The 25,673-nt window shown below is 29.8% G+C and overlaps 2 protein-coding genes across 2 annotated transcripts; both read right to left on the bottom strand.

Annotated features, from left to right (window-relative positions):
• Positions 1-1,128: 1,128 nt before the first annotated feature.
• Positions 1,129-5,245, bottom strand: LOC124848816 (protein NRT1/ PTR FAMILY 7.3-like). The gene is made up of 5 exons (XM_047326620.2): positions 5,124-5,245; positions 3,723-3,849; positions 3,404-3,621; positions 2,464-3,020; positions 1,129-2,152 (listed from the first exon to the last, which is right to left on the bottom strand). The coding sequence occupies exons 1-5, from the start codon at positions 5,148-5,150 to the stop codon at positions 1,282-1,284; spliced, it is 1,800 nt and encodes a 599-aa protein (XP_047182576.1). The 5' UTR covers positions 5,151-5,245; the 3' UTR covers positions 1,129-1,281.
• Positions 5,246-13,881: 8,636 nt separating this feature from the next.
• LOC124848815 (protein NRT1/ PTR FAMILY 7.3-like) lies at positions 13,882-18,262 on the bottom strand. Its single transcript, XM_047326619.2, has 5 exons — positions 18,126-18,262; positions 17,184-17,310; positions 15,789-16,006; positions 15,044-15,597; positions 13,882-14,934 (listed from the first exon to the last, which is right to left on the bottom strand). The coding sequence occupies exons 1-5, from the start codon at positions 18,150-18,152 to the stop codon at positions 14,064-14,066; spliced, it is 1,797 nt and encodes a 598-aa protein (XP_047182575.2). The 5' UTR covers positions 18,153-18,262; the 3' UTR covers positions 13,882-14,063.
• Between the last annotated feature and the right edge of the window lie 7,411 nt (positions 18,263-25,673).

Genomic DNA, 25,673 nt, shown 5'->3' with positions numbered 1-25,673 from the left:
ATTTTCATGGTTCGGATTAGCCCACGATAAAAAATCATACTATTTTTGTACCACTTAACCACTCTTTCAGTCTTAAGATATGGGATGGGGCGTTTCTTCTTGCACTTTCCTGTTTTTCTTCCATATCTCCATATAAGTGATATTTCCCAAACTATCCTCGTAAAAATATAATAAAAATTCATATTTTTTTTTTACTTTTAATATTTTAATGATCTCGAAAGTATTTCCACGTCTGAAAATATTTAATCTGATATATAAAAAAATCTAAAATAAGTGTTTTAAAAAATATTTTTAAATTTAAAATTATTTTTAAAAGCACTGTTTTAGAAATATTTTTATATTCCATAACACAGTATAAAAGAAAATTTTTGAACATCTTTTACAAAATTCTTTTTTTATTCTGGATTATATTTTTGAGTTCGAAATATATTTCCATATCCAAAAATAACCATCCTGAAATATAATTTTGTTTTCAGAATAAACATTCCTAAAGGTATTTTCCGTTTCAAAAATTTATTTTACATTCCGATCTGCAATTGGGTTGAGCTCGCACGGTGGTTGCCCGCGTTGGCGTTTTCCGGCGAGTGCTAAGAATGGGACGGTGGCTGATGTATTGCAGATCTGCCCCGATGTGGCTGACGGTGGTGAGGTGCAGTGGCTGGAGTTCGGTTTCGCGGCCGCGACGGACAGCGAGGGAGGAGATGAAGAAGCCCGCACCTTCATTGTCAAAATATCTTAGCAAGTACCGAAGAAAAGAGGGCTTGATTGCGACAATTTCTAGTAGCATATATTCCTTTTTATCTATTGGATAGTGCGTTGATATACAAACTATTACTTCTTTTCTCCGGTTTTAAATATAACAAAAATTAATAATTCAAACTGATTAAAAAGGATAATATAATATATTTAATTTCAATGATCGTTCGAAAAATAAACTATTTCTCTAAGTTATTTCTACCATAAAAAATGAAAACAGAGTTATTAAAAGTAAAACAGTAAGTAAATGAAAAATACTTTATTTATATTTGAGACTTAAAAGCGAATATATATATACTTCTTTTTTTTATATTTGAGATGGATAGAGTATATAGTTAGGGGCTGAAAAATATGAGCTGAAATGCAGAGAGATCCAAGAAAACAAATTAAATAGATTTCCTAATAAATAATACAATTTTATTTATAATTATAATACAGCAACACATTCTTTGCTCCACTAGGCGAAATACAAAATTGAATTTCTCCAGTGTCACAGCAAAGAGTTGAATACACAGAAAAATTTGTCTACAGTCCGAATTCAGGATCTTGTTTGTTGATTTCATTCTGATTGGTCCCTTGAAATTTGACATACTTATACCACTTAGCCATTGCTACATAGATTACAAGATCAGCTGTGGTGAGTGCTGCTAAGAGGAAGTAAAATCTGTCCAAGTGTCCCTTATTCAAGTTTCCTGGGATCCATCCAGGCATCTCATCTCTGGCTGAGATCTTCATCACAATTGCAACAAGCAAGCTGCTAACATAGTTTCCCAATGATATCGAAGTCATACAAAGTGCACTGCCAAAGCTCTTCAATCCATCAGGTGTTTGTCCATTGAAGAACTCTAGCTGACCCACATACATGAAAACCTCTGATGCACCCACCAGCACATATTGTGGTACCTGCCAAAATATGGACAGTGAACTCGACCCTTCACACTCATTGCAATCTTCTATTGCATGCTTTAGCCTCCAGTGCTCCACCAACCCTGCTGAAACCATGGCCATTATTGCAAGGACTAGGCCAATTCCCATCCTTTGCAGCTCAGTCAGTCCTTTTGATTTCATTGTTCTGGCCACCAGAGGGTCAAGAACTCGCCTATAAACGAAGATGAAAACTGCTACACTTAGAATGTCAAAGGTGGACATGCTTGCTGGAGGAATATGGAAGCTTGAAACTTTAGTGTCCATGGCATCACCTTGCTCCACAAAAAGTGACGCCATTTGAGCAAAAACAACTGAGTACAGTATGGTGCATAGCCAAATTGGGAGTAGTCTCAGTATGCATTTCACTTCTTCTACTTGTGTCACAGTGGATAGACTCCATGAACTGCATTTGTTCTCCTCCATTTGTTTCAAGTTTTTTGATGTGATAAATGCTGCTTTATCCAAGAACCTGCAGAATCAATACAAATTCCATCCCTGAGTTGCTCGTACATACAGATTCTTTATAAACAGACTGTACTATACCAGCACTGTAATTTTTTACTTTTCAACAGACTTTAACCGTTAATGATAGAAAATATGTTAAAGGAGAAATCACGAGATGATCCTATATTTTAGTTAGTGTCACTTCCTAGTTGTGATCCCAGATAATATATGAAAAAAAATGGTAAAATTTGCTTATGTGATAGTTGAAGATGAGCTAATTGTTTTTCTTAAGGACCATTTCATAGTTTTTGTGGAGAGAGAGGATGGAATGTGTACCTAAATCCTTGGGTGTGGAGCATTTTTCTGCCTTCATTGATTGGGAATTGTTGATCAGCCTGGTAGAGTTTATCATCTTGCAAGACCTTGACATTCCATTTTCTTGCAGCAGCCACAAAAACTTGGCAAAACCTAGGGAGAGGGTTTCCGCTAGGCTTGAAGTATCTGTACCTTGGTGTGCCACAGAGAAACAAAGCCAAAGCCAAAGCAGCAGAGCCAGCTGATGCCCAGAATCCCAAAGTCCATAATCCATCATCCTCAAAGTAATTCAATATGGTGTTGGAGAAAAGTGACCCAACGTTCAAAGCCAAATAAAAATAGCTAAAGAACACTATTTTTGAATGTTGTTCCCTGGGATCACCTTCATCGAATTGATCAGCCCCAAATGTAGCAATGTTAGGCTGGTATCCACCATTTCCAAGCGCTATTAGGTATATGGAAACATAGAATAAAACCGTCTGGTATGATGGGTGAGATCCACACGGTAACTCTTTATCTCCACAACCACTTGGCTTCAGTAGGAATATGTAAGATGACACTGATAGTGACACCAAACCCTGTTACGTACAACATGTTAACTCTCATAAACAATATGACTCATACTCCAACTATAAACAGAGTATTAGGCTCCAAATGCTTTTAAATTGATTATTATTATTTTCCCAAATTTAGTCTCAACTCGATCAGCAACTTACATAAAGAAAAATTGTTTTTTGAGGGTCTCAATAACTAATTTTTCTCATAAAAAAAGAACTTTTTTTTGTCAATTAAATCCTTCCGTAAAATCAGATAAAAAAACCCTTTTGAAAAAAATAGAGAAATAATGGTACCCATGATGCTAATTAACATGAAATCATACTATAGTTCAAAGTTCTATGATGATCAATTAGATGGTATATATATATCTTGTGTATCTATGTGCCGATGGATAAGTACTTACGATGACAAAAATGAGTTGGAAGATGGCGCAGGTGACGTACCTTCCCCAGTAAGAGTCACTGAGGAAGGCTCCAAGAAGAGAAAAGATGTAAACAGTGCCAGTCCACTTGCTAACGTTGTTTGCTGCATCAGCATTGTCTTGACCCATCACTCGAGTCAAAAACAAAACCAGATTCACTCCCACTCCAAAGAATGCCAACGTTGCAAGGCCTTGATTCACTGTTACAGTAAACACATCACTCCATCAATCAATATTATTTAATCACAATTTTTTATATATATACTATTTACTTTCTTCGTTGAAGTTCACTCATATATACCTAAAATCAAAATTGCAGCAACCCAGTCGCCAGTTTTCTCTCGAACTGCTGGATGACCATGGCGATCAATGGCTCCATCTGAAGTGTAATCCTGGTGCTCCTTTTTAACATTTTCTTCCACTGTGTTCTGAAATATTCAGTCACAAAAGGAAATCAAATATTGCAACATAGTTAGCAATGTTTCATCTCAAACCAACTTTGAATGAGTTTGTGTTTTGTATCAGTGTAAAACTTTTATACTATCAATCATAGAAATTATTTTAATAATGATCACTAAAATAATTAGTATAAACGTGATGAATAACAATGAGTGCATTGTTGGAACATGTTTTTCTCATATTTTGCACCAGACATTTTTGCTTCATCTTTTGTGCATACTGAGATATGTTCATTAAAGTAGGGGAGTAAATAATAAGACTTTCCACAAAACATAAGTGATGAAGTTATAAGCAATCCGTGATCGCGATATTGTTAGCAAAAATACATTGGAAATATCAGTTCCACATGTGAGGCAGTAAAGTTAAAAGATCAATCAATTGTTCAGGGGAAAATAAACTAAATAAATACTTCATATGACTCTTCACACGTGTGGTGTTCTAAATTTTAGGACAAATTATATGCCTATCTCTCTCTCTCTCTCTCTCTCTCTCTCTCTCTCTCTCTCTCTCTATATATATATATATATATATATATATATATATATATATGTATATATATATGTATATTATACAGTAAATATATATATACTGCAATTTATGTAAATAAGAGTCGGCAAAGATCAGAGTCCACTGATAAATATTTGCTAGTTTGAATTTTTGAGATGATTTATATATATTATAGAAAAAATGTTGTGTAATTTATATAAAATAAGAGAGTATATAGGAAGCAATATGGTGAATGATGTAATAGAGAAAAATAGAAAGGAAAAAAATATTGCGTGAATTATTACATATAACTATATAGTATGAATATGATATATATATATTCCATATTTTATCTCAATGCACTGTTCATGTAAGTATCATAATTGTATAAATTTAAACTAAAAATTCACATATGGCTGAATTTGCATGTTATGAGGATATTGAAGTTTCTATATAACCAACTACACACTCACAGTGAAAAATCATATCGATCGAGATTCACGAAGGGATCAAATTTAGACACTGTTCTTTATATATATATTTTTTGTATCACTTTGTAATTTATCTCAGTAATACGCAGAATAAAACTTACGACTTAAGGGTGCTATATGATTTTGAAGATTGTGATGAACGAAGAAAAGCAAAAACACTTAAACAACTCATGGAAACATTGGTGTTCTGGAGGAAGTTTCAGAGCTCTCATCCATGTGTGCATCAAATCAAAGCAGAAATAAAAAGAAAAACAAGAGCAACGAACCTTCTTAAGAAAATGGAAACAAGCCATGGCTAGGATTAATCAACTGAAGGATATTGGAAGAGCAGAAAGAGAATTGTAATAGGAAGAGGGGTGATGGATGTGCATGTAGGTATGTGCATGAAGGTTTGAGCATGTATATATAGAAGTTGGGTGGAGAGTTAAAGGTGACGCAGAAAGTGACAGAAAAATTAAAGACGGTGTGTTGCCGTTTCACAGGAAAATTTTGAAGAAGCGTGATACAGTTGGATACATATCACTTACTGATAACATATCACAATCACCATGAACTCGTTAGAGTATCACGTTTTAGGTGTACTCTAATTAGGCTAGCTGTCACTCATAATTACATTTTTAAACATACGTGCCCAACCATTCAAATCTTCTTATATAGTATTCACTTTTATACTAGTATTTATCTTTACACATACTATCCATAAAATATATGATGTTTAAATTTTGTTTCATTGTTTTCTGCAAAATGAACATGGCATCACCTTTCGTCTGTCACTTAACTTTAAACTTCGTCTCTATTGTAAAAACTTTCAGATAAGAAGACTATCAAAGTTTCAAGGCATTGGAAAAGATAAGTATGCTTGGTGTGTACAAAACAAATATTACAAAATGGAGTTTAATCTTGAAAAGCGAGAAGATATAGCTCTACAATAAAAAAAAAAATTATACTTGATTACCACCAGCAAAATAAAAAGAAGATGGAAACTTAATTTTGTGAGTATCTTTATTAGAATGGGGAAAAGCATTTAATAAACTTCGTGCATTCATTGTGAACAAGAACATGCTCTCCCATTAATTGTTTATTTAGTCGCTTGTGCAAACTTTAGAAGTCTCAAGTTACAAAGAATTTAAGAGTTCAATGAAGTTACATTAAATGGAAATTGGTTTTCACATATTAAATGCTTCACTTGAAATTTTCTAAACTTGTAACAAGCGTTAGTCTAGTTACTTGTATAGTTTGTAGATTATCTCTTGGCTTGAATAGTTTGATTAAGAATAAAGAAAAATATTTAAATGCAAAGAAGATAGAAAAATTATACTTACTGGCGAATTATTTATAGAAGTAGAAATGATACTTGAAATAGTATGGAACTTGGTTTTAGTAAATGTGTTGTTAAAAGAAAATTTCAAGAGTTGTTGAAAATTAAAAGTTGTTGTCCGGGATTTTACGCGAGAAACGGGATGAAAATGTGTTTCTCACTTTTCCATTAACTCTTGTTATATTAATTAAAATATTTGAAATCGCTGGAAAATGCTTTAAATTTTCAGCGACTCTGTTCATCTTTCAGAAGATGATACATACGAAATAGTTTCTTCTTGTACCATTGAATACATTTACGAAGCATCTATTTTTTCAAGAACGTCTTTGAAAAGAACTTGCGATTTATTTAGTTTTTAAACAAAAATCAATCTTTCTTATTGTCCTTTCGTTGTATTGACTTATTAATGCACATTTCAATAACCCAATATAATATAACGATAAAAATTGAATTTTAAGTCTTATTTTTAATCAAATGTGTGATTTTTAACCTACTTCTTTTACATGAAATATATAAATTACGAATATAAAACTAAACCTTAAAGATGGTTCGATAGTCGATAACACATTAATAGATTAAAAAAAACAAATTTAATAATTATAGATTTAACAAATAATAAATTTCGTTAAGATAAATTATAATTTATGACTTGATATCCTTTTAAAAAGTAGATTTTAAAACTATTTTAATTTTATAAAATTTATATTTATTTATTATAAGATAATAAAAAAGAATACTCTATGCAAAAGCTAGTGAAAAAGTAGGTATATATACAATGCACTGACAGTAGAATCAGAGCTGAAAGAAAATATGGAAGATTGGAATTTTGGGGTGGGCAGCAGCCCTTAGCCTATATTTTCCAAATTTGTGTACAATTGGTCATACTAGCTTAAAGCTATAATTATTAAATGTAATGTATATGTATATAATTAGCCAAAATATCATTGAATGTCACATTCAGATTGAGTTTAGATTCTTGGTCTAAAATTAATATCATTTAACAAAAGTGGTTTGGTTATTTATGTGTGTACAAAACAACTTCCTGAGTTCCATCTCGAAAAAATGGCCCTAATTACAGGAAGGAAATATGGTTGAAGTTGCGTATGAATTAATAAGGAAGTTATGAATATAATTAAAAAAAATAAAGTTAATTGGAAGTAATGGACAAAACAGATAAAAGCAGTGTTGGAATTGTTGATGTACACAAGTTGTGGAAGGTAAGCAATTGTTGGGTGCAGCTTGCACCCTCAATGACCAATGTCGATATTTGGAGCACACCATTGCATTACTATCACCAACCTTTTCCATCAAACATGAGCTGGATTGCAGTTATATGTTAAACTTGCTTAGGATATCATTAAAACGTGTATCTAATTCTATGTGGATATGTTTTTGTCGGAAAATTAAACTCTCATGTTCAGAAATTAAAGACAAATAAATGTTTTTGTCAACTTGTTTTCCTTTTAATTTTCTTCCTTTTCACTTTTTGTTTTATTTATTTTTTAATTTTACAACTTAAAAACGAAACTCGGAAGTGTCATCGTGAAAAAAACTGGATTAAAACTTGATCGGATGTTTCGTTAATTTCGTGTTAAAATTGGGTTTTAGCAAATGCATGGAATGTGAAACTCACGCGCCCTGTTCAATTGGCGTACGTCTTGTATTACTTTATTGTGTAATTTGGATATCAAAAGCGAAACGCGTTTCTTTATATACGATAAAATGTTGAAATGAATCATTAAATATCAACGATAACTTAGGCTGCTTATCATTTTGTGGACATTCATATATAAACTTTAGCAAAGTTTTCAACCACGGCGGCTCAAGTTATCTTAGGTTTTAACAATTAAGAAACACATCGCCACGTATGGGTTTTCTTATGTTTAAACCGAATATCTTTATTCACTGAAAACATGTAATTATATTATTAGTTTATGAAAAACTGAAATTAAAATTCATATTAATATTTTAACGGTAATGTTCCTTTTGTAAATGACACTTATTAAATATAACTTATAGTATTTAAATATAACTGGCCATATTCTCTCTAATAGATTAAACGATTCAAAGTTATTCCAGTTTAGCAGAGTTTTTGTAAATTGTCTTACTATACTCAAACATGATTGTCTATATTTTTAGTATAATAATGAAATTAGAGCTTATAATGTCATGTAATATCCAAATCAATAAACCTAATTTGAAATGAGTAGGCTGTGATCCCGTATAAAAAAGAATCATATTTTGAAGTATAAGAAGAATGCGGTCTGGTTTTTAAATTAAAATATATTGCATATACAAATTAATAATTTTGTAAGAGTAAATATATATTTCTAAAAAAGCAAAAAAAAAAAATTAAAGATGCCAAATTTTAAAAATGATAAAATTGAAGCAAATAACACTTACTCTTAAAAAGATTAAAAAAATTGTGCTAAGCCCAAACCAAGCTGGAATACGCTGAATATGATTTGTGGGTGTTGCTCCCTCCACCACCACACCTTTCTCCCTCCACCTCCCATTTACTATTTTGTCCTTAAATAAAATTTTTTTTAGGGTTATTTTTTAATTTTACCCATTCAAAACCTATTCCACTGTCCTTCGTATATGAGTAAAATATTTTTCTTTTATTTTAACATTATATTTCTTCCTCTCTTTCTTTTGTCGGTGTGAGATACTACCAGCTGTAAAGGTTGATGGTGATGGAAAGAATTATCAAGCAGTCTCCCTCTCGTGGTGCAGTGTCGCTCTCGTGGTGCAATGTGTGGAGTGGTGCAGTGTGTGTTACTTCCTCAAGGTGCGTATTCGAATAAACCTTCAAATAAAACCCTAAAATAAAAAACGTAACCTTTAAACATAGGTGACATCCTCGTTTAAGGAAAAAACGGATGTCAACATCCGTTTAAGGAAAAAACCGTTTTTTCCTTAAACGGATGTTGACATCCGTTTTTTCCTTAAACAGATGTTGACATCCGTTGAAGGATGTGTCACCTACGTTTTTAATTTTAGGGTTTGTTTTATTAGTTTATTCTTTATTTTAGAAATATTTTAATAATTTAATTTAAATGTTTTGATTTATTATTTTTGAATATATTTTTAATGTATTTTAATAATGTAAGGAAAATGAAGAAGAAAGAAATAGATGAGGAGAAGTGAAACGAAGAAGACAAATGGAGTTGTAGAGTAAAACTGAAGATAAACTGTTAAACAGAATTGAGAGATGGAAAGATTGAGTGTAGGGAGTAAAGTAGGAGAACTAGGTTTGAAATAAATTAAAATAGTATAAGTAAAAAATTTTAATTTGAGGATATAATTGGAATTAAAAAAAATTGGGGAAGTGGAAGAAGAAAGATCTGGTGGTGGAGGGAGCAACACCCATGATTTGTTTGGTAGCCTTAGGCAGGCCCTATTTTAAAGCAGATTTTGTTGGTTTCGCTTTCCTCCATCACTAGGACCAATTTTGCCAGTGTGAATCACTTGTCTGATTTCAGAAATGTTATTAAAATACTTTCTAATTCTTTTTTAATTTTTCTATATTGAAATTATATGCATTTTTAATACAAATAATTTTATAACTGTACCGCCATAGATATATTATTTGTCCATTCTGGAATTATTTATTTATTTTTATAAGATTTTATGCCAATTATTAGTCTTTGGGTTTCACACTAAACATGTGTCATATAGTGTTGCAGGTAGAATATCGACCATTATATTTCAACAATAATATATATATAATAATAAATATTAAATTTATTGATGTACAAAATATTATAATTAAAAAATGAATTTTATTGATAGAAAAGAAAATTGATGAGATATAAAGTACAGTTGTCCGTGGGCACTATAGCATTGTTGGATATACATCCCCTTTCTTGCACTCGCAATTCGATGTGGTGCCCAATTTTCTTTCTTCTAATGTCCTTATCATTTAACTCCTATTCTACCATTTTGGACACATCTTCTACTCTCTCTCATGTCTTTTTCACGCTTTCTCTGTCATCACCAAAAATGCATCCAACTAATGCAGTCATTATTAAAATATAATAAATATTATATTTGTTTAATTTGAAAATTTTCCAATACAAATAAGTAAATATGTTTAATTTAGTCATAATGATAATAACAATAAACATGCGTAATTCATTATTTTATGTTGACGAAAACAACCGTTTAAAAGGCCATGGACGCAAGTGAGAAGACATGGTAGATTTATAAAGTAACAAAATAGAAAAAAATATAAATAGAATTTCGCCTAAATAGAATGGTGTCATTGCGATTTACACTAAATATTAATATGTTTCGTAAATCTAATTAGTATTTATTTATTCTTATAAGATAATATTATTTATCATGTAGATAAATATCCGTAGGTATGTATACACATGAACTTGGATAAAAGGTATGAAAAATAAAAGTACATAAAAAAGAGATACTGAGTGGAGCACGACAGGTATCTATGTGAGTCATGTTTGGTGGCAGTCACAAATGACATGACATGTTATTTTATAGCGATGGCAAAAGTTATGAACCTTCTTTTTGCAACTAAATTTTGGAAAATCTTAACTGGGATCATAATGCATAAAGTTAACATATCTTAACACAGATTTTTTTAATAACATATTTATACACTAATGTGTTTTTTTTATTTAGAATACATTAACACAATAATAAATAAATAATAAATCAGTTAAAATATAACACATATATTATATCAAAATATTATCAAAAATATATATTAAAATATTTTTTTTCCATACGATATAATTTGTGTATAACATTTTAATTAAATCGATTTTGAGTTTTCTAAAACAAGTGAAGGAAGCATAGAATGATCAATGATTTTTCTTAAAGTCATGAAATTTCTACATTTTTTTCTTAGTTGGATCAACCTGACCTATACATACATATACTCTTATATATATATATATATATATATATATATATATATATATATATATATATATATATATATATCCAAATTTTTGTATACCTTGATAGTTTTCTAAATATAAAATTGTTCTTATGGAAGTTATTTAGAAAATATATTTTATCTTTCTTTCAAGTATTATCTTTAACAAGGTGAAAACGCATCTTAGGAATACAAAATTCACCATCATAATAGTTGTTGTGCTTGCTAATTATTTTTTTTTTCATTTTGGCAATCATTGTGTTCTTTGAATTTTTTGTTTATATGATATAAATGTTATAGTTTAAGAGAAAAGTCAAAGATATGATTTGAAAGGAAACAATGTATAATTGAAATTGATTGCCACTTTAACAGAGAGAAAGTCATGTTCAAAAAATATCTACTGTCAACTTTATCAAACAACTTATTGATATCTATACTAAATCCCAAATTCATATTTTTAAAAAGTTTGATATATTCTAACGTGATAAAAAAGTGTTATAGATTGTTGTCAACTTTATGATAAAAAATACTCAGTTGTACATACTTTATATTCATTCTATTTTCTTCCTTCTCAACATGATAAGAGAACACTATCTTTATTTTGCGACTATTCTCTTTATCATTTAAAAATCACATTGAAATTTCATCATACATTTTACCTCTTTATTTATCATCACACATTATTGAGGTAATAGCTTTTCACATGTTTATGGAATAAAACAATGAAAAACAAAAGGTTGACAAAACATTAAATTTAAACTATTCACATTTGAAAGGTAAGACTTTTGCACCAAGAATAAGATTAAAATAATTTTAAATTTCACACACAAATTGAAAAAAGTTATGTATGTCAGGTCAATAGTCATAATAAAAATATTTTTAAATAGTATTAAACTTTAAAAAAAATAACAGAAATAGTTAAGTAAATAAAAAATAAAATAATACTACAATAAAAATTGACATTATCACCCATCAAACTTAAAATTGCTAGGAATGGTTCTAAATCATGACTCTCACCATTTTAGTAGTGGACTTAAGTCTAATTCAACCCCACAAATCAGCCTGTAAGGTAAGGTCTTGCACCTCACTTATATATTATAATTTGACTTTATCTTCAGTCGATGTGAAACTTTCAACTGAAAATGTAGCATCATTTTATCGACTGAAAAATTCATATTCAATTTTTTTTATGATTAATTTGTTATCTCTTCCTTTGTCAAGATTCATTTTTCTCCATACATATAATAATATACTCAATTCAATTCTAATTTCAAGTTCAAAACTTGTAGGTTATTGGTTAATACTGTATTTTTATTTTTGTATAGATAAATGATAATGGAGAAATAGAATTGGTTTTTGTTTGAATATTTCACTTTTATATTAGTTTTACCTTTAACCAGTATAAAAAGTAAAGCTTTCTGTATCAAAATCAATATTAAAAATTAATACTTTATATATCTTCTATTTTTATACATGCTCTAGTATATAAAATCCTTTTTAACTTATGTAAAAAAAGAAACTTTTTTGCATTAGTATCTCTACTTTGTGTACACTTATGATTCCTAATCATAAGCTACTTAACCATAAGAACAGCTTGGCATATATATATATATATATAGAAGGATTTAACTCCCAATACTTGGGATGTAAAAGTAAGAAGTGAAAAATAAGGTTTATTTCCATTTCACAGGTAGAGTTGGTAAGGAGATTTGGAAGATGCGTGATAGAGTTGGAGTCTTGCAATTAATAACATCACATGAGACAATCATCGATAATCCAATTACATGAAACACAGTTGGCAACAAATCATGTTTTACGTGCATCTCTTGTTACAAAAAGCCTCCACGAAAATGACATCTTTGAAATCAGCATCCCCAGCTAAACTTTATATATATATATATATATATATAATATATAATTTTCGTAATTATATAGTGAACTAAACCATGAAAAGGATAGTGATTTTACTTTTTAATTTCAACAAAATATTTTTTTTCATAATTATATTATTAATACAAAATATTTTTAAACTTGTATAAAATTAAAATACGGTCAAAAGAACTTGAAGATGAATAAATAATAATTAACAAAACGTACGTTCGGTTAATAAACTACTAATTTGGTTGGTCAGTATAATCGTATCTTTAAAGTAATAAAATTACACAAGTCAAAATATCCAATATCTATCATTTTAGTGTCCGAGTTAGTATCTTATTAATATTGAAAACTAATTTGAAACCTTTTCTTTTTAATTCGAGAAACTATGTGATATGATTTTTAATATTTAAAAGAGTTAATAATATTTTCAAGAAAAATAAAGATTTCAATTTTGTCAACTCATCATTCTCCTCCAACTTTCTTTATGTGTCCCTTTTTTTGTTTTTTTTTTCTTTTTTTTGTTTCTTTGTATTTACGTCAAGGCTTTCAACTTGGCTTTAAGGAGACAGGGGACACGAAGTCAGTGTCATGATCTCTAACTTTAAAAAAGAGAGTTCAATTGGTCAAAGTACTTTTCACTATGTCCAAATTTGTTAGGTTAGTTTCTTCCAAGTCCAAATTGGCTTCAAAATATTAATGATCGTGAACCGTGAAAGCCACTTACCACAATATTTATTTGGCCTACATCACATAACTTTTTTACTTAACCTTTTATTGCTAGTCAAAAGGAGAAGGCTTTCCCACCATTAATTGCAATGTTAAAGAAATAAAATAAGCAGAAGCTGCTATATATCTTTTCCATTTATCATTTTGTTCTGACTCATCGTTGTAAGAACTTTCAACCAGAACTTCCAATCTTGAATAAGTGTACGACCAAAAGAAAATATATGTTCTAATATTAAAATAGGTGTAAAATATATATAATTGTACATGAAATACACCATCGAATAGAATCACAAGCTTGAATAAGAGAAATATACATAGATTTCTCGATTATTGCAACAAGACCATATTTAAATTATCATCTAAAATACATGTCTATGTCTACACTATAACCTGAAGATTTTCCTTATTGATGTCTTGTAATTGCTGGTTTCCTTCGAATTTGATATATTTATACCACTTGGCCAATGCAATGTAAATTACAAGATCAGCAGCTGTTAGTGCTGCTAAGAGGAAGAAGAACCTGTCCAAATGTCCGAGGTTTAGGTTTCCTGGTATCCATCCAGGTATGTCATTTTTGGTAGAGATTTTCATGACAATAGCAACTAGCAAACTACTTACGTAGTTTCCCAGTGATATTGATGTCATGCACAGTGCACTGCCAAAGCTTTTCAATCCTTCCGGTGCCTGTCCGTTGAAGAACTCCAACTGAGGCACGTACATGAAAACCTCTGATGCTCCTGTGAGTACATATTGTGGCACTTGCCAAAATACGGACAATGAACTCGACCCATCGCATTTAACACAGTCTTTTATTGCATACTTCAGCCTGAATTTCTCCACCAACCCTGCTGAAACCATGGCCATGATTGCAAGGACCAGACCAATTCCCATCCTTTGAAGCTCTGTGAGTTTGGATTTCATTGTTTTCGCCACAAGAGGGTCAAGAGCGTGCCTGTAAACGAAGATGAAAAAGGCCACTCCTAATATGTCGAAGCTGGACATGCTCGCTGGAGGAATGTTAAAACCTGGAATTCCAGTGTCCATAGCATCTCCTTGCACCACATAGAGTGATGCCATTTGAGCAAAAACAACCGAGTACATTATGGTGCACAGCCAAATTGGGAGTAGTCTTAGTACGCATTTCACTTCTTCTACTTGTGTCACAGTCGATAGACGCCATGGACTGCGTTTATTCTCCTCTATCTGCTCCAAATCTTTTGATGTCGCAAATGCTGCTTTATCTAAGAACCTGACAAAAATCAGTATAAAATTTCATCAATGACTTCCTGATATATACTTGCTCAGAAACAAATTTTGTCGAAATAATTTCCAAATATGATTAACGATGATGTACACACCTAAATCCTTGTGTGTGGAGCATTTTTCTCCTTCCATTGGGTGAGGATTCTTCAACCTCATAAAGTTTATCTTGAACTGATACCTTGACCTTCCATTTTTTTGCTGCAGCAACAAAAACTTGGGCAACTCTAGGTAGAGGGTTTCCAACAGGCTTAAAGTATCTGTACCTTCGTGTGCCACAAAGGAACAAAATCAATGCAATAGCAGCAGATGCAGTTGATGCCCAGAATCCCAAAGTCCACTGTCCCTTATCCTCAAAATAATCCAAGACGGTGTTTGAGAAGAGGGAGCCAAGGTTCAAAGCCAAATAGAAGTAGCTAAAAAATGCTACTTTTGAAAGCTGTTCCTTGGGATCCCCTTCATCGAATTGATCAGCCCCAAATGTGGCTATGTTAGGCTGATATCCTCCGTTTCCCAAGGCAACCAGGTATATGGAAACATAGAAGAAAACCGTTTCATAGGATGAGTGTGATCCACACAGTAATTCTTTGTCACCACAACCACTCGGCTTCAATAGGAATATGTGAGATGACAATGATAACAAAACCAAACCCTGTCGTATCAAAATCATTAATTCCCTTTAATACAAGAGGTATATCATCACACCAAACTCTTTGCTCATGCTTAGTTCATCCAAATTAAGCTAATTTCGTTTTTTTTAGAACAAGTGTAACATAAATTTTATGTTATGTTAATTTAATTCACTTGATGTTGGGAAGGTGCAATGAAGTGAAGATAACTTACGATGACAAAAATGAGTTGGAAGATGGCGCAGGTGACGTACCTTCCCCAGTAAGAGTCACTGAGGAAGGCTCCAAGAAGAGAAAAGATGTAAACAGTGCCAGTCCACTTGCTAACGTTGTTTGCTGCATCAGCATTGTCTTGACCCATCACTCGAGTCAAAAACAAAACCAGATTCACTCCCACTCCAAAGAATGCCAACGTTGCAAGACCTTGATTCACTGTTACAGTAAACAACAACACATCACTCCATCGATCAATATTATTTAATCACAATTTTTTATATATATTTCTTAATTTTAGTATTTATTCACTTTTGGATTAACAAATCAAAATAATATAAAAATGTTAAAGAATAATAAAAAGATAAATTTCATGATATTGGGATTGAAAGTTTAACTTTAAGATTTAAATAGAAAATATTATTCAAAATAAAATAATTTATGTTTGTATAACAAGAATACAGTTCATTTATATGAATTAGTACTCCCTACGAAACCAATTCAAATATTTTTAATACAAAACAAAAATAAATACATAGATGAAATTTTAAAAGTAATAATATATATATATATATATATATATATATATATATATATATATATATATTTTGCTAATTTATATAATCTCGTATTAAATTTTAATTGATAAAACTATCTTCATATATTATGAATTTTAAGTATGGATTTTAAGTTTTAAGATTATGGGTATTTGAATAATTTATAATTTTTTTTATTTTTTTATTTTAATATCTAAGTTAGCAAATATATATATATATATATATATATATATATTCGTTTTAATATTATATTATACTATATTATTTGTTATTATTTTCTATCTTTTTCTTGTATTTTACTAAAATAAAAATATTAATTTAAAAAGATAGAAATACTACTAAACTTTTAAAATTTTTTACACTTTTTTTTAGACATAAGTTGTTCTACAAACTTGATTAGGAGTGTCAAAACGGTTGCGTCGTCTGATGGGCCCTTAAGTAAAAGGTGGGTCGGGCCAGGAATTTTACCCTGCCAGCTCTGACCCGTTTGTCCACGGGTGTTGGGTTGTAGGTAGATTGATCATCGATTGACATGTGGTATCAAGTATAACGGACTGAACGTGATTCGTATCAATATTTTTTGTTTTTTACTTTTTCAACTTTATTAATAGTTAACATAAATAATGAAACCAAAAGTTTTTAAGAGTTGATTTTCATTAATGAATATGTAATTTGTATTTATATATTATTGTTGTATACTTCTCTTTATCTGTTCTTTTCTAATCAATAATTTATTAAACAATCAAGAACAATCAAATTAAAAAAAAAAGAAAACAAAATGTTATTCTAGAAAAAAAGTTGAAATGAATAAACGAATATATATGAGTTTAGTTAAGTACCTAAAATCAAAATTCCAGTAACCCAAGTGCCAGTTCTTTTCCGAAGTGCAGGATGACCACGGCTATCAATTGCTCCATCTGACGTGCAAACGTAGTCGTCTCTGCTCGTCTTTCCCTTCATTTTCTCCTATATAGTATCATCAAATAATATTAGATCTTAGTTTGACCGGAATCATAGCTGCGACATACTTATGTCCTCTTTAACCGTTTCAAAAATTATATATTTTTTAATTATTTTTTTAAATTGACCCATTAACATATATAAAAATTAGCCCTGTTAATTACCTTTTTTCTGCATAAGTGAATAATATATTTTTAAAATAATTTTCTGAATAAATTTAACTTTCAGATAAATTAATTTTAGGAATTTCACATTTCCGAATGGAAAAGAAAAATCAATTATTATATGTTGGTATTAAATTAGGCATTTAGCTAACTTTCTTTATTTCGCAAGTTCATAATTTTAATTTAAAAAAGATTAATTATGAAAGGCATTAATGATAGAGTAGGTATTGTTATTTAAAGAGAATTAATCTTTTATCACGGAAGGACTGAAAAAATAGGAGTTGTTTGGCATTTATTAATGACAATTGACTGTTTGAATCGGTAGGTTTATCAGACGTAGGAATAAGGAAAAGAGGAGAAGATTGAAAAGACTGAAAGATAGAAATGGTGCATGCATGATTATTAATATCTGTATAATTGTGTTAAAAACGCAAAAGAACAATGTTTGAGCAAAAGATATGCATGCCCTCGAGGTTTTCTGATCCATTTGAAGTTTCACATGTTGTTACATGTGGTGTTACATGTTTCACAATATTCATGCATGCATTAGGTCAAACGATGAGGATCATTTCAACTACATGGATTAAAACAAAAGTTGACGAAAAGCAACACGAATCACGAAACGAAAATTTTGAAAAAAGTGAACATAAAACTGACCTTTTTATCAAAATAGAAACAGGGCATTGCTGTAGTTAGTGTTGGACGATATGGATGTGAACAGTGGACGTGGAAGAGATATATGTGTTTGTTAATACGAAGGGATAGATGAGAGAAGTTGAAGAATATCGAACATTTATATATAGAACTTTAAGCTTAGGACAAAGAAATAAAGAGAAGGTTAGGGATGGAAAATGCAGAAAGTATGGTACTATGGTTTTCTTTTTAGAAGAAGGTGATATAGTTTATATTTTAGGTATACCTTAGGCATGCTGTCATAGTTGAAATAATTGTGCCCAACTTGATTCTTCTAAATTATATAGGGAAATTTATTTAAACATATTTCCTTTTAGAATTTTATTCCTTATTATGAACTATTAACCTAACTTAAAATTATGAGATAGCTCGTAAATTGAATCGCTCGGTCTAGTTTAAGTCCATCGAATTAGGACACGCCATAACTGCTTCTAGAATTTGAACATTATTATTTTACGCAATTTTGTATAAGCATTGACAATCATGCTACGAGATGATATCGGCCACAAACGTTTCTCACGTGTCGGCCTATTATCATTCTCATTACATTACAAAATAATCAAGTGATAAAAATACATAGTTGGTAGACTTCATTGTATATGTCTTATCATTATTTTCGACGGTTGTATATCTATAGTCTATCATACAGTCTAAAATAACTTTTTTAGATTATATTTGAAATCATAGTCTATTATTATATGATTCTTCAAATAATCGTAATATATTATTATTTATGGACTATAATTTTTTTAATAGTATTATCATTTATAGACTAAAGTTATCTAAATAACAGTAATTTGTTGCCAGTTTATTATCGTTTATAAATTATGATTGCTTACATAATTACTTATCCTATTTTATTATCACTTATAGAATATGATTTTGTCAATAATCGTAATCTATTATTTATAGACTACAATTCTTCAAATAAGTGTAATTTATTATTACTTATAAATTAAAATTCTTTTAATAACTATACTTTATTATTCTTTTGGATTTTTTTTAATATATATATAGTTTTAGTTTATCTATTCCTACTGAAACAAACCAAATAAAAATCAATGGATCTGAGTTAGTTTGTCCTTAGTATATCCGAATATGAACTAAAAAAACGTTATTTAAGGTTTGCTTATATAAAATGAAACTATGAGTTTTTGTATTGAATCTAACACTTGAAACTAAGTTCACTCAATAACTTAGTCACAAAATCAAACAACCTACTTGTGTGTATATACGATAAACCAGTTATAGAAAATTATACTAAACAACATATTCAAATAAATATTATCATAATAACACATAATAATTCATAACAAAATAGATATTATCATACACAAATTTTTTTAAATGCATTAAAATATGTGGAGAGGAATATAAACTTAAGAACATGCTTGACCGCAAACGTGAGTAACACCAATGTGGGTAACATTAATCACGTATAGAAGGTAACAATAATGTGGGTGGCCACTACGACGTAAATAGCCTAACACAAACAAGTGTGTAGGGTTTTGGGTGAGGAAAAAGTAGAAAAACAAATGAAGGAGGAAAGAGATATAAACTTGAATGGAGGACAATAAGGGTGACACCAAGTTAAAGGAAGAGCTTATCTTTCATGTCGAATAGGAAAAAATTGTGTTCAATAACAACAATAGACAATAATAGCTTTAAATTATTCAAGACAGTATAAGCTATATTCACTTAAAACTATAGTCTATCTCACCATATAATACAATTCATTCAAATAACCATAGTTTATAATTAGATAAATTATGATTTTAATTGAACCATAGTCTATTCTTTGTCAATAACTTAAAAAATGTCATTACTTCAGTATAAACTATATTTTTTAAATAATTGTATGTAATTTCACATATATGTACTAATGTAGGTAAGTAATTAGGTATACATTATTAAGATATTATGAATAGTGAAGATAAGGATATGGATTCTTTATATTATCTAATTATTTTACATTATTTTGAGAAGGAGAAAAATATTTTCGAAAAAATTGTAATAGATTTTATTTCTATAAAGTTATCTTAGTTCTTGTAAGAACATTTATTATATAACTATGTTAAAAGGATTATATAGTATTATTAAGGAACATGAACTTTTAAACAATAATTATCAACTTAAGTTTGAAAGAATCTTATAAATTAGACAACATTGTTTGTTGATAAGAAAGATTAGAATGATGTGAAGAATTACTCTATAAAAGAGATTGAGACATTGAACTGAGAATAACTCAAATATAAAGGAGGTTGGAAAATAATAAAAACGCATCACATATAGCTTGGAAAAACTTAGGAAAAACATAAAAAAACAAGTGACTCTTTACCAACACAACCTTTCCACCCTAGTATATGCTAAATGAAATGGAGATCATTGTAGTTAAAGCTCTTATCACAATTTCACTCTTATTTAATCGTATGAAAGTCTTGTAAGAACCTTTTAAAGACTATACTATATATCACCGATCTAGAAAGCCTCATTGTTGTATGTTATAATATGACATTGCTCTTAATGAACACATAGATATATATTACAATTCATGTAATCTTTTGTAAGGTCTTTTCCACGATATTGAAAGAGGTAACGTTGAGTTAGTTCACACAATTATCCACATATTTAATAGATTGTTTTAACACATTAGTAAAGTTTAGCACTCAATTTGTGAGAAGTTAACCTTATCACTTAACTTTCATTGTTTTAGTTAACATTTGGTAATAAAAATGCAAATCTTTGCAAATTCTGAACATATATACCAATCAAAATAGAAAAAAATTACACTACGAACATTATAAAAAAATAATTAAATAACTGATAAAAAATAATTAGTTATTATATTGAGTAAATTAAAACTATTTTATAAACTAAAAATTATTAATATGTAAAATAATCTCTAATATTAATAAAAAATTATAATCAGTAACATAGATACTAAAATTTTAATTTTTTACCATTCTTGATTCTAAATTTATATATAATTTGAAGATATTGACTATATTTTCAAGGATAATATTAAAAAAATAAATTTGTGTATTTGTAAAAAAAATAAAAATAAAAATAATAAATACGGGATTGGTGTAAAAGTTTATTGGCTGTGAAAAATAGTGCACTTCTTTCAAGATATGAAAAGTTTGTGTTAATTTTTTGTTTTTTTCCGTTGTCTATGGTTAGAAAAAAGGATTTTTCACAGGAGAAAAAATATTCATTATATTAAGATAAAAAAATAGTTAATTTAATGTTTACTTCTTAAATGTATATATGTTGCATTATGAACAATGAGCAAGAAATTAAAAATATGCTTTATTATAAATGTAATGGCTGATGTTAGATATGTGTTAATTCCTTAACTATGTGAACCACCTAATGAAATTGCTTTTGCTAATAGAAATTAAGGGCATAGGTCCATTGTTAACCTTGATTTAAACTAAGTAGGTTTATGGGTTGGTCCAATATTTTCAAGTAAATGTCGGTTTTACTTTCTTACATCTGTATGATTCCCATTCAATATATACACAGTATATGCTATTTTATTTGTTGCATTGGATCTGATCGTAGCGTGATCATTAAGATACGTTAGCTAATTAAATAAATTATAATTAGTCAAACAATAAAGGCGTACTTATATCTATATTAATAAAAATAATAAAGAAGGGAAATTAAATAAAATACATACAATACTAAACGTGTAAAAACGGTGTAAAATGGTATCAAAGTGCGTTAATCAATGTTTAACTACGTTCCAAAGTAATGTTTCAGATTTTAATATATAACAATTGTGTGTCAATGAGATGTGATCCACACAAGAAATAGAACAATACAATAAGTTTTATTAGATACAAAATGCTCTCATATACATTTTAATACTTATGAGGAAATTGGTGAATATCCATCAATATTAACTAAAAATAGCTTAAGTGATTTTAAAAATATTTAAGTCATAATCTTAAATTATGCTGACATTTTCCGAAAGTTGTTAAAGACTAAAATAAAGTAAAAAGAAAATACATGAAATTTTTTTGTTAATTAATAAGTAGTAAAATTAAGTATTTTTATAACAGTCCGCTAATCATTCGTATATATCCGTAATTTGTGTGGGTGTCGATTTTTATTTTCTTTCATAAACATTTAATGCTAATTTCTTTTATTTGTTTCGCGAATTTTAAGGATTAGTTATAATCATCAACAAATCCAATTCAATCCAAAATCTTTTTTTTATCTATTGTTTATCATTATCCAATCCAAAATCTACCTTTTTTTCTTCTTCTATCAGTTATCACAATGCTTAATTGAACCCAAAATCTAATTTGTCTACTTCTATTGATGATGTCTTGTTTGATAGATTAAGTAAATTATTTTTATGTAAATGAATACTAAATAACCTTAATATATTTTTATGGGTGCAATCAAACCCATTAGATTTTACAAGACAGATACAATTTACAAAAATTAAAGGCGGTTTAAAATTTGGGTTGATTCATTTTAAAAAATTAAAAGCTATTTAAAATTTGAATTATGCGCATAATTTTATTAACATGTTCTAACAAAAAGCATAAATAACAATAAAAGTAGTACTATTATAATATTATAATAAGATAACAACATTCAACTAGAACTATTCTTTCATATATATATAACATATGGACATTTTTATTATTTGTCGGTGAACTTTTATTAAATTTTAAAAAAGAAATATTTCTTTCGTTGTTAATTACAGAACTTTTCAACTAATTTATTAAACGAAAGAAAAAAGAAGACATGCAAGTAAATAAAAAATACATTATTTATCTAATGAAACCTTACTACGTCAATTCAAATTTAAACCATTACAATAACATTTTCGTATTCACAAAATTATCGAATCATGTTAAGTGATTAGTTTTTAAAGCATCTAGGTATAGGTTGTCGTCCTTGGACCATGAATATATATCTTCATGCACTAGTATTTCATATTCAAAGTGAAAGCTTTATTTCCCATAAATTGGTCAAAAGTTTCGTTTCTTCTGTCTTGCTTTTATTAGTCCACTCATCAAATCACCATGGTTATGTTAGTCAACCTTTGTTTGGTGCCAGTCACATTCGGATATAATTACTTTGCAAACAAATTATTGACGTGATCTTTGTTTATAAGCTATAAAAGTTTGTCTATTTTCAAAAAAGAAATACTAATTTTAATCACAAACAAATATTTTGTGTTGAAATTTTTTAACTAAGTGAAAACAATGATAAAATAAACAAAATTATAATTATTCCTTCTATAAATATTATCAATTAAACGTAAGAAGGACTAAAGTATTAGATGTTTTTATATATAAACAAAATAAAATAAGACACAACCTTATAATGACAAAACTAAATACTTAAACTTAATTAAAAGCATGATAATATATGAATCTAGCTCATGTTGTAGAATTCTGTATATTATAAAATTTAAAATTAAATATATTTTTGACCTTAAATTTTGATACATGAAATGTTTCAAAATTTGATATAATTTGATACTCAAAATTTTAAAATAATAAATATATTCCAAAAAAGATAAATAGATTGATGATTTATAAAAATGTTTTTTAAAAAAGTAAATTTTAAATCTAATTCAACCTTTTAAAACTAATTTATAAAATGAAGTTTAGACTCTATATATATTATAAACTTATTTTATCTTTAGTTGATATAGGATTTTCAATATACCATATCAGCTTGATATTAGTGAGACTATTGGTAACAAAAAATAAATAAATCTTTATATAATGAATGACACAATATATTTTAAAAATAACAAATTTTAGTATAATAAACTTCAAATATTAATCTGTGGCCCAAATGATGCAAGCAGTGGGAGCGGCCCAATAGTTCATGGCCCACAACTCTGATAAATCTATCAGAGGGAAAATATTAACTCTGCAAACGTGGCAGAGGCTGTGTGAGTGAAGAAGAAAGAGAACGGAGAATCCAGAGGCTTCTTCCCTGGAGACCGAAAATGGAGGTGGCAGCACGGCGGTACGGCGGCTTCAGGCGACCGGAGTGCAGAAGAGAAAAATGGAGAGAATGGAGAGACAAGTAAGTAAAACCCAATCTTTATCTGTTTCTATAATATTGCTTGTAATCTCAGTTTTCCATTACATTCAAAGACATAAAGAAGAGCTCTATTTATAGAGCTCTTGAAAACAGAAAACAGTTAAAGTAATAACAGAAAAACCAAAACCTAAGATGCTAATGGACTACGGTTCATATTACAATAAAAGGAATCAAAAATAGTTTGATTCTTAACAGCCTCCCCTCAAACTGGACGGTGTATGGTCACCAGTCCAAGTTTGGGAATAATGGACTTGAACTTGACGAGGTGAGGAAATTTGGTGAAGATATCAGCAAGCTGTTCATCGGATCGCACGGGAAGAAGGGTGAGGAGGCGTTCTTGGATTTTCTCACGAACAACATGGCAGTCAAGCTCAATATGCTTGGTGCGTTCGTGAAAGCTCTGGTTGTGAGCTATATGTCTCGCGGATTTGTTATCACAGTATAAAGCAAGTATCCCTGATGCTTCAATTTTGAGATCCTGTAAGAGATAGCAAAGCCACTGTATTTCACATACAGTGGCTGCAAGTGCCCTGTATTCAGCTTCAGTTGAAGATCTGGAAACAGTCTTCTGCTTCTTAGACGTCCATGAAATGAGGGATGATCCTAGGAAAATACAGAAACCTGTTGTGGATCTTCTGGTGTTGGGGCAAGTAGCCCAGTCAGAGTCACTGAAAGCTTTTAGTTGTATAGGAGAGTCAGCAGCAAAAAATAACCCTTCAGAGGGCTTAGATTTAATATACCTGAGAATGTGTTGAATGGCACGATAATGGTAATCAGTGGGTGACTGCATGAATTGACTGAGTAGATTAATAGGAAAACATAAGTCAGGTCTAGTGTTTGTGAGATAGAGTAACTTCCCTATTAACCTTCGATAGGGACCTGGGTCGTCCAGGTAGCTGTCCATCTTGTATAAGGTGGTTGTATCACTTAAGAAAGGAGTGGAGGAAGGCTTGCATCCCAACATTCCTGTCTCTTCCAGTATGTCCAAAGCATACTTCCTTTGGCACAAATGAATACCTTTCTTTGATCTGGCTACTTCTAATCCCAAAAAGTATTTGAGTTCCCCAAGGTTCTTTATTCTGAATTTCTTGTGTAGGAGTTCCTTTATGGAGCTGATTTCCATCATAGAATTACCTGTCAAAACAATGTCATCCACATATACAAGTAGGGCTGTGAAACCTGTAGGGGTTGTTTTTGTGAACAATGAGTGATCTGACCTAGATTGAGTGTAGTTCACAGATATTAGGAAGGAAGACAGTTTTTCAAACCACTGCCTACTGGCTTGTTTCAAGCCATATAGAGATTTCGTTAGTTTGCAAACCTGCCCTTTATTATAGTTAGTCAAACCTGGAGGGGGCTCCATATATACCTCCTCATTAAGATCTCCATGTAGGAAGGCATTGTCCACATCTAGTTGATGAAGAAACC

The sequence above is a fragment of the Vigna umbellata genome, chromosome 4 (genome assembly GCF_029865625.1).
Source record: "Vigna umbellata cultivar VRB3 chromosome 4, Vumbellata_1.0, whole genome shotgun sequence".
Lineage (NCBI taxonomy): Eukaryota > Viridiplantae > Streptophyta > Magnoliopsida > Fabales > Fabaceae > Vigna > Vigna umbellata.
The sequence above is the reverse complement of the archived record's forward strand: the minus strand, read 5'-3'. Positions and strand labels throughout refer to the sequence as shown.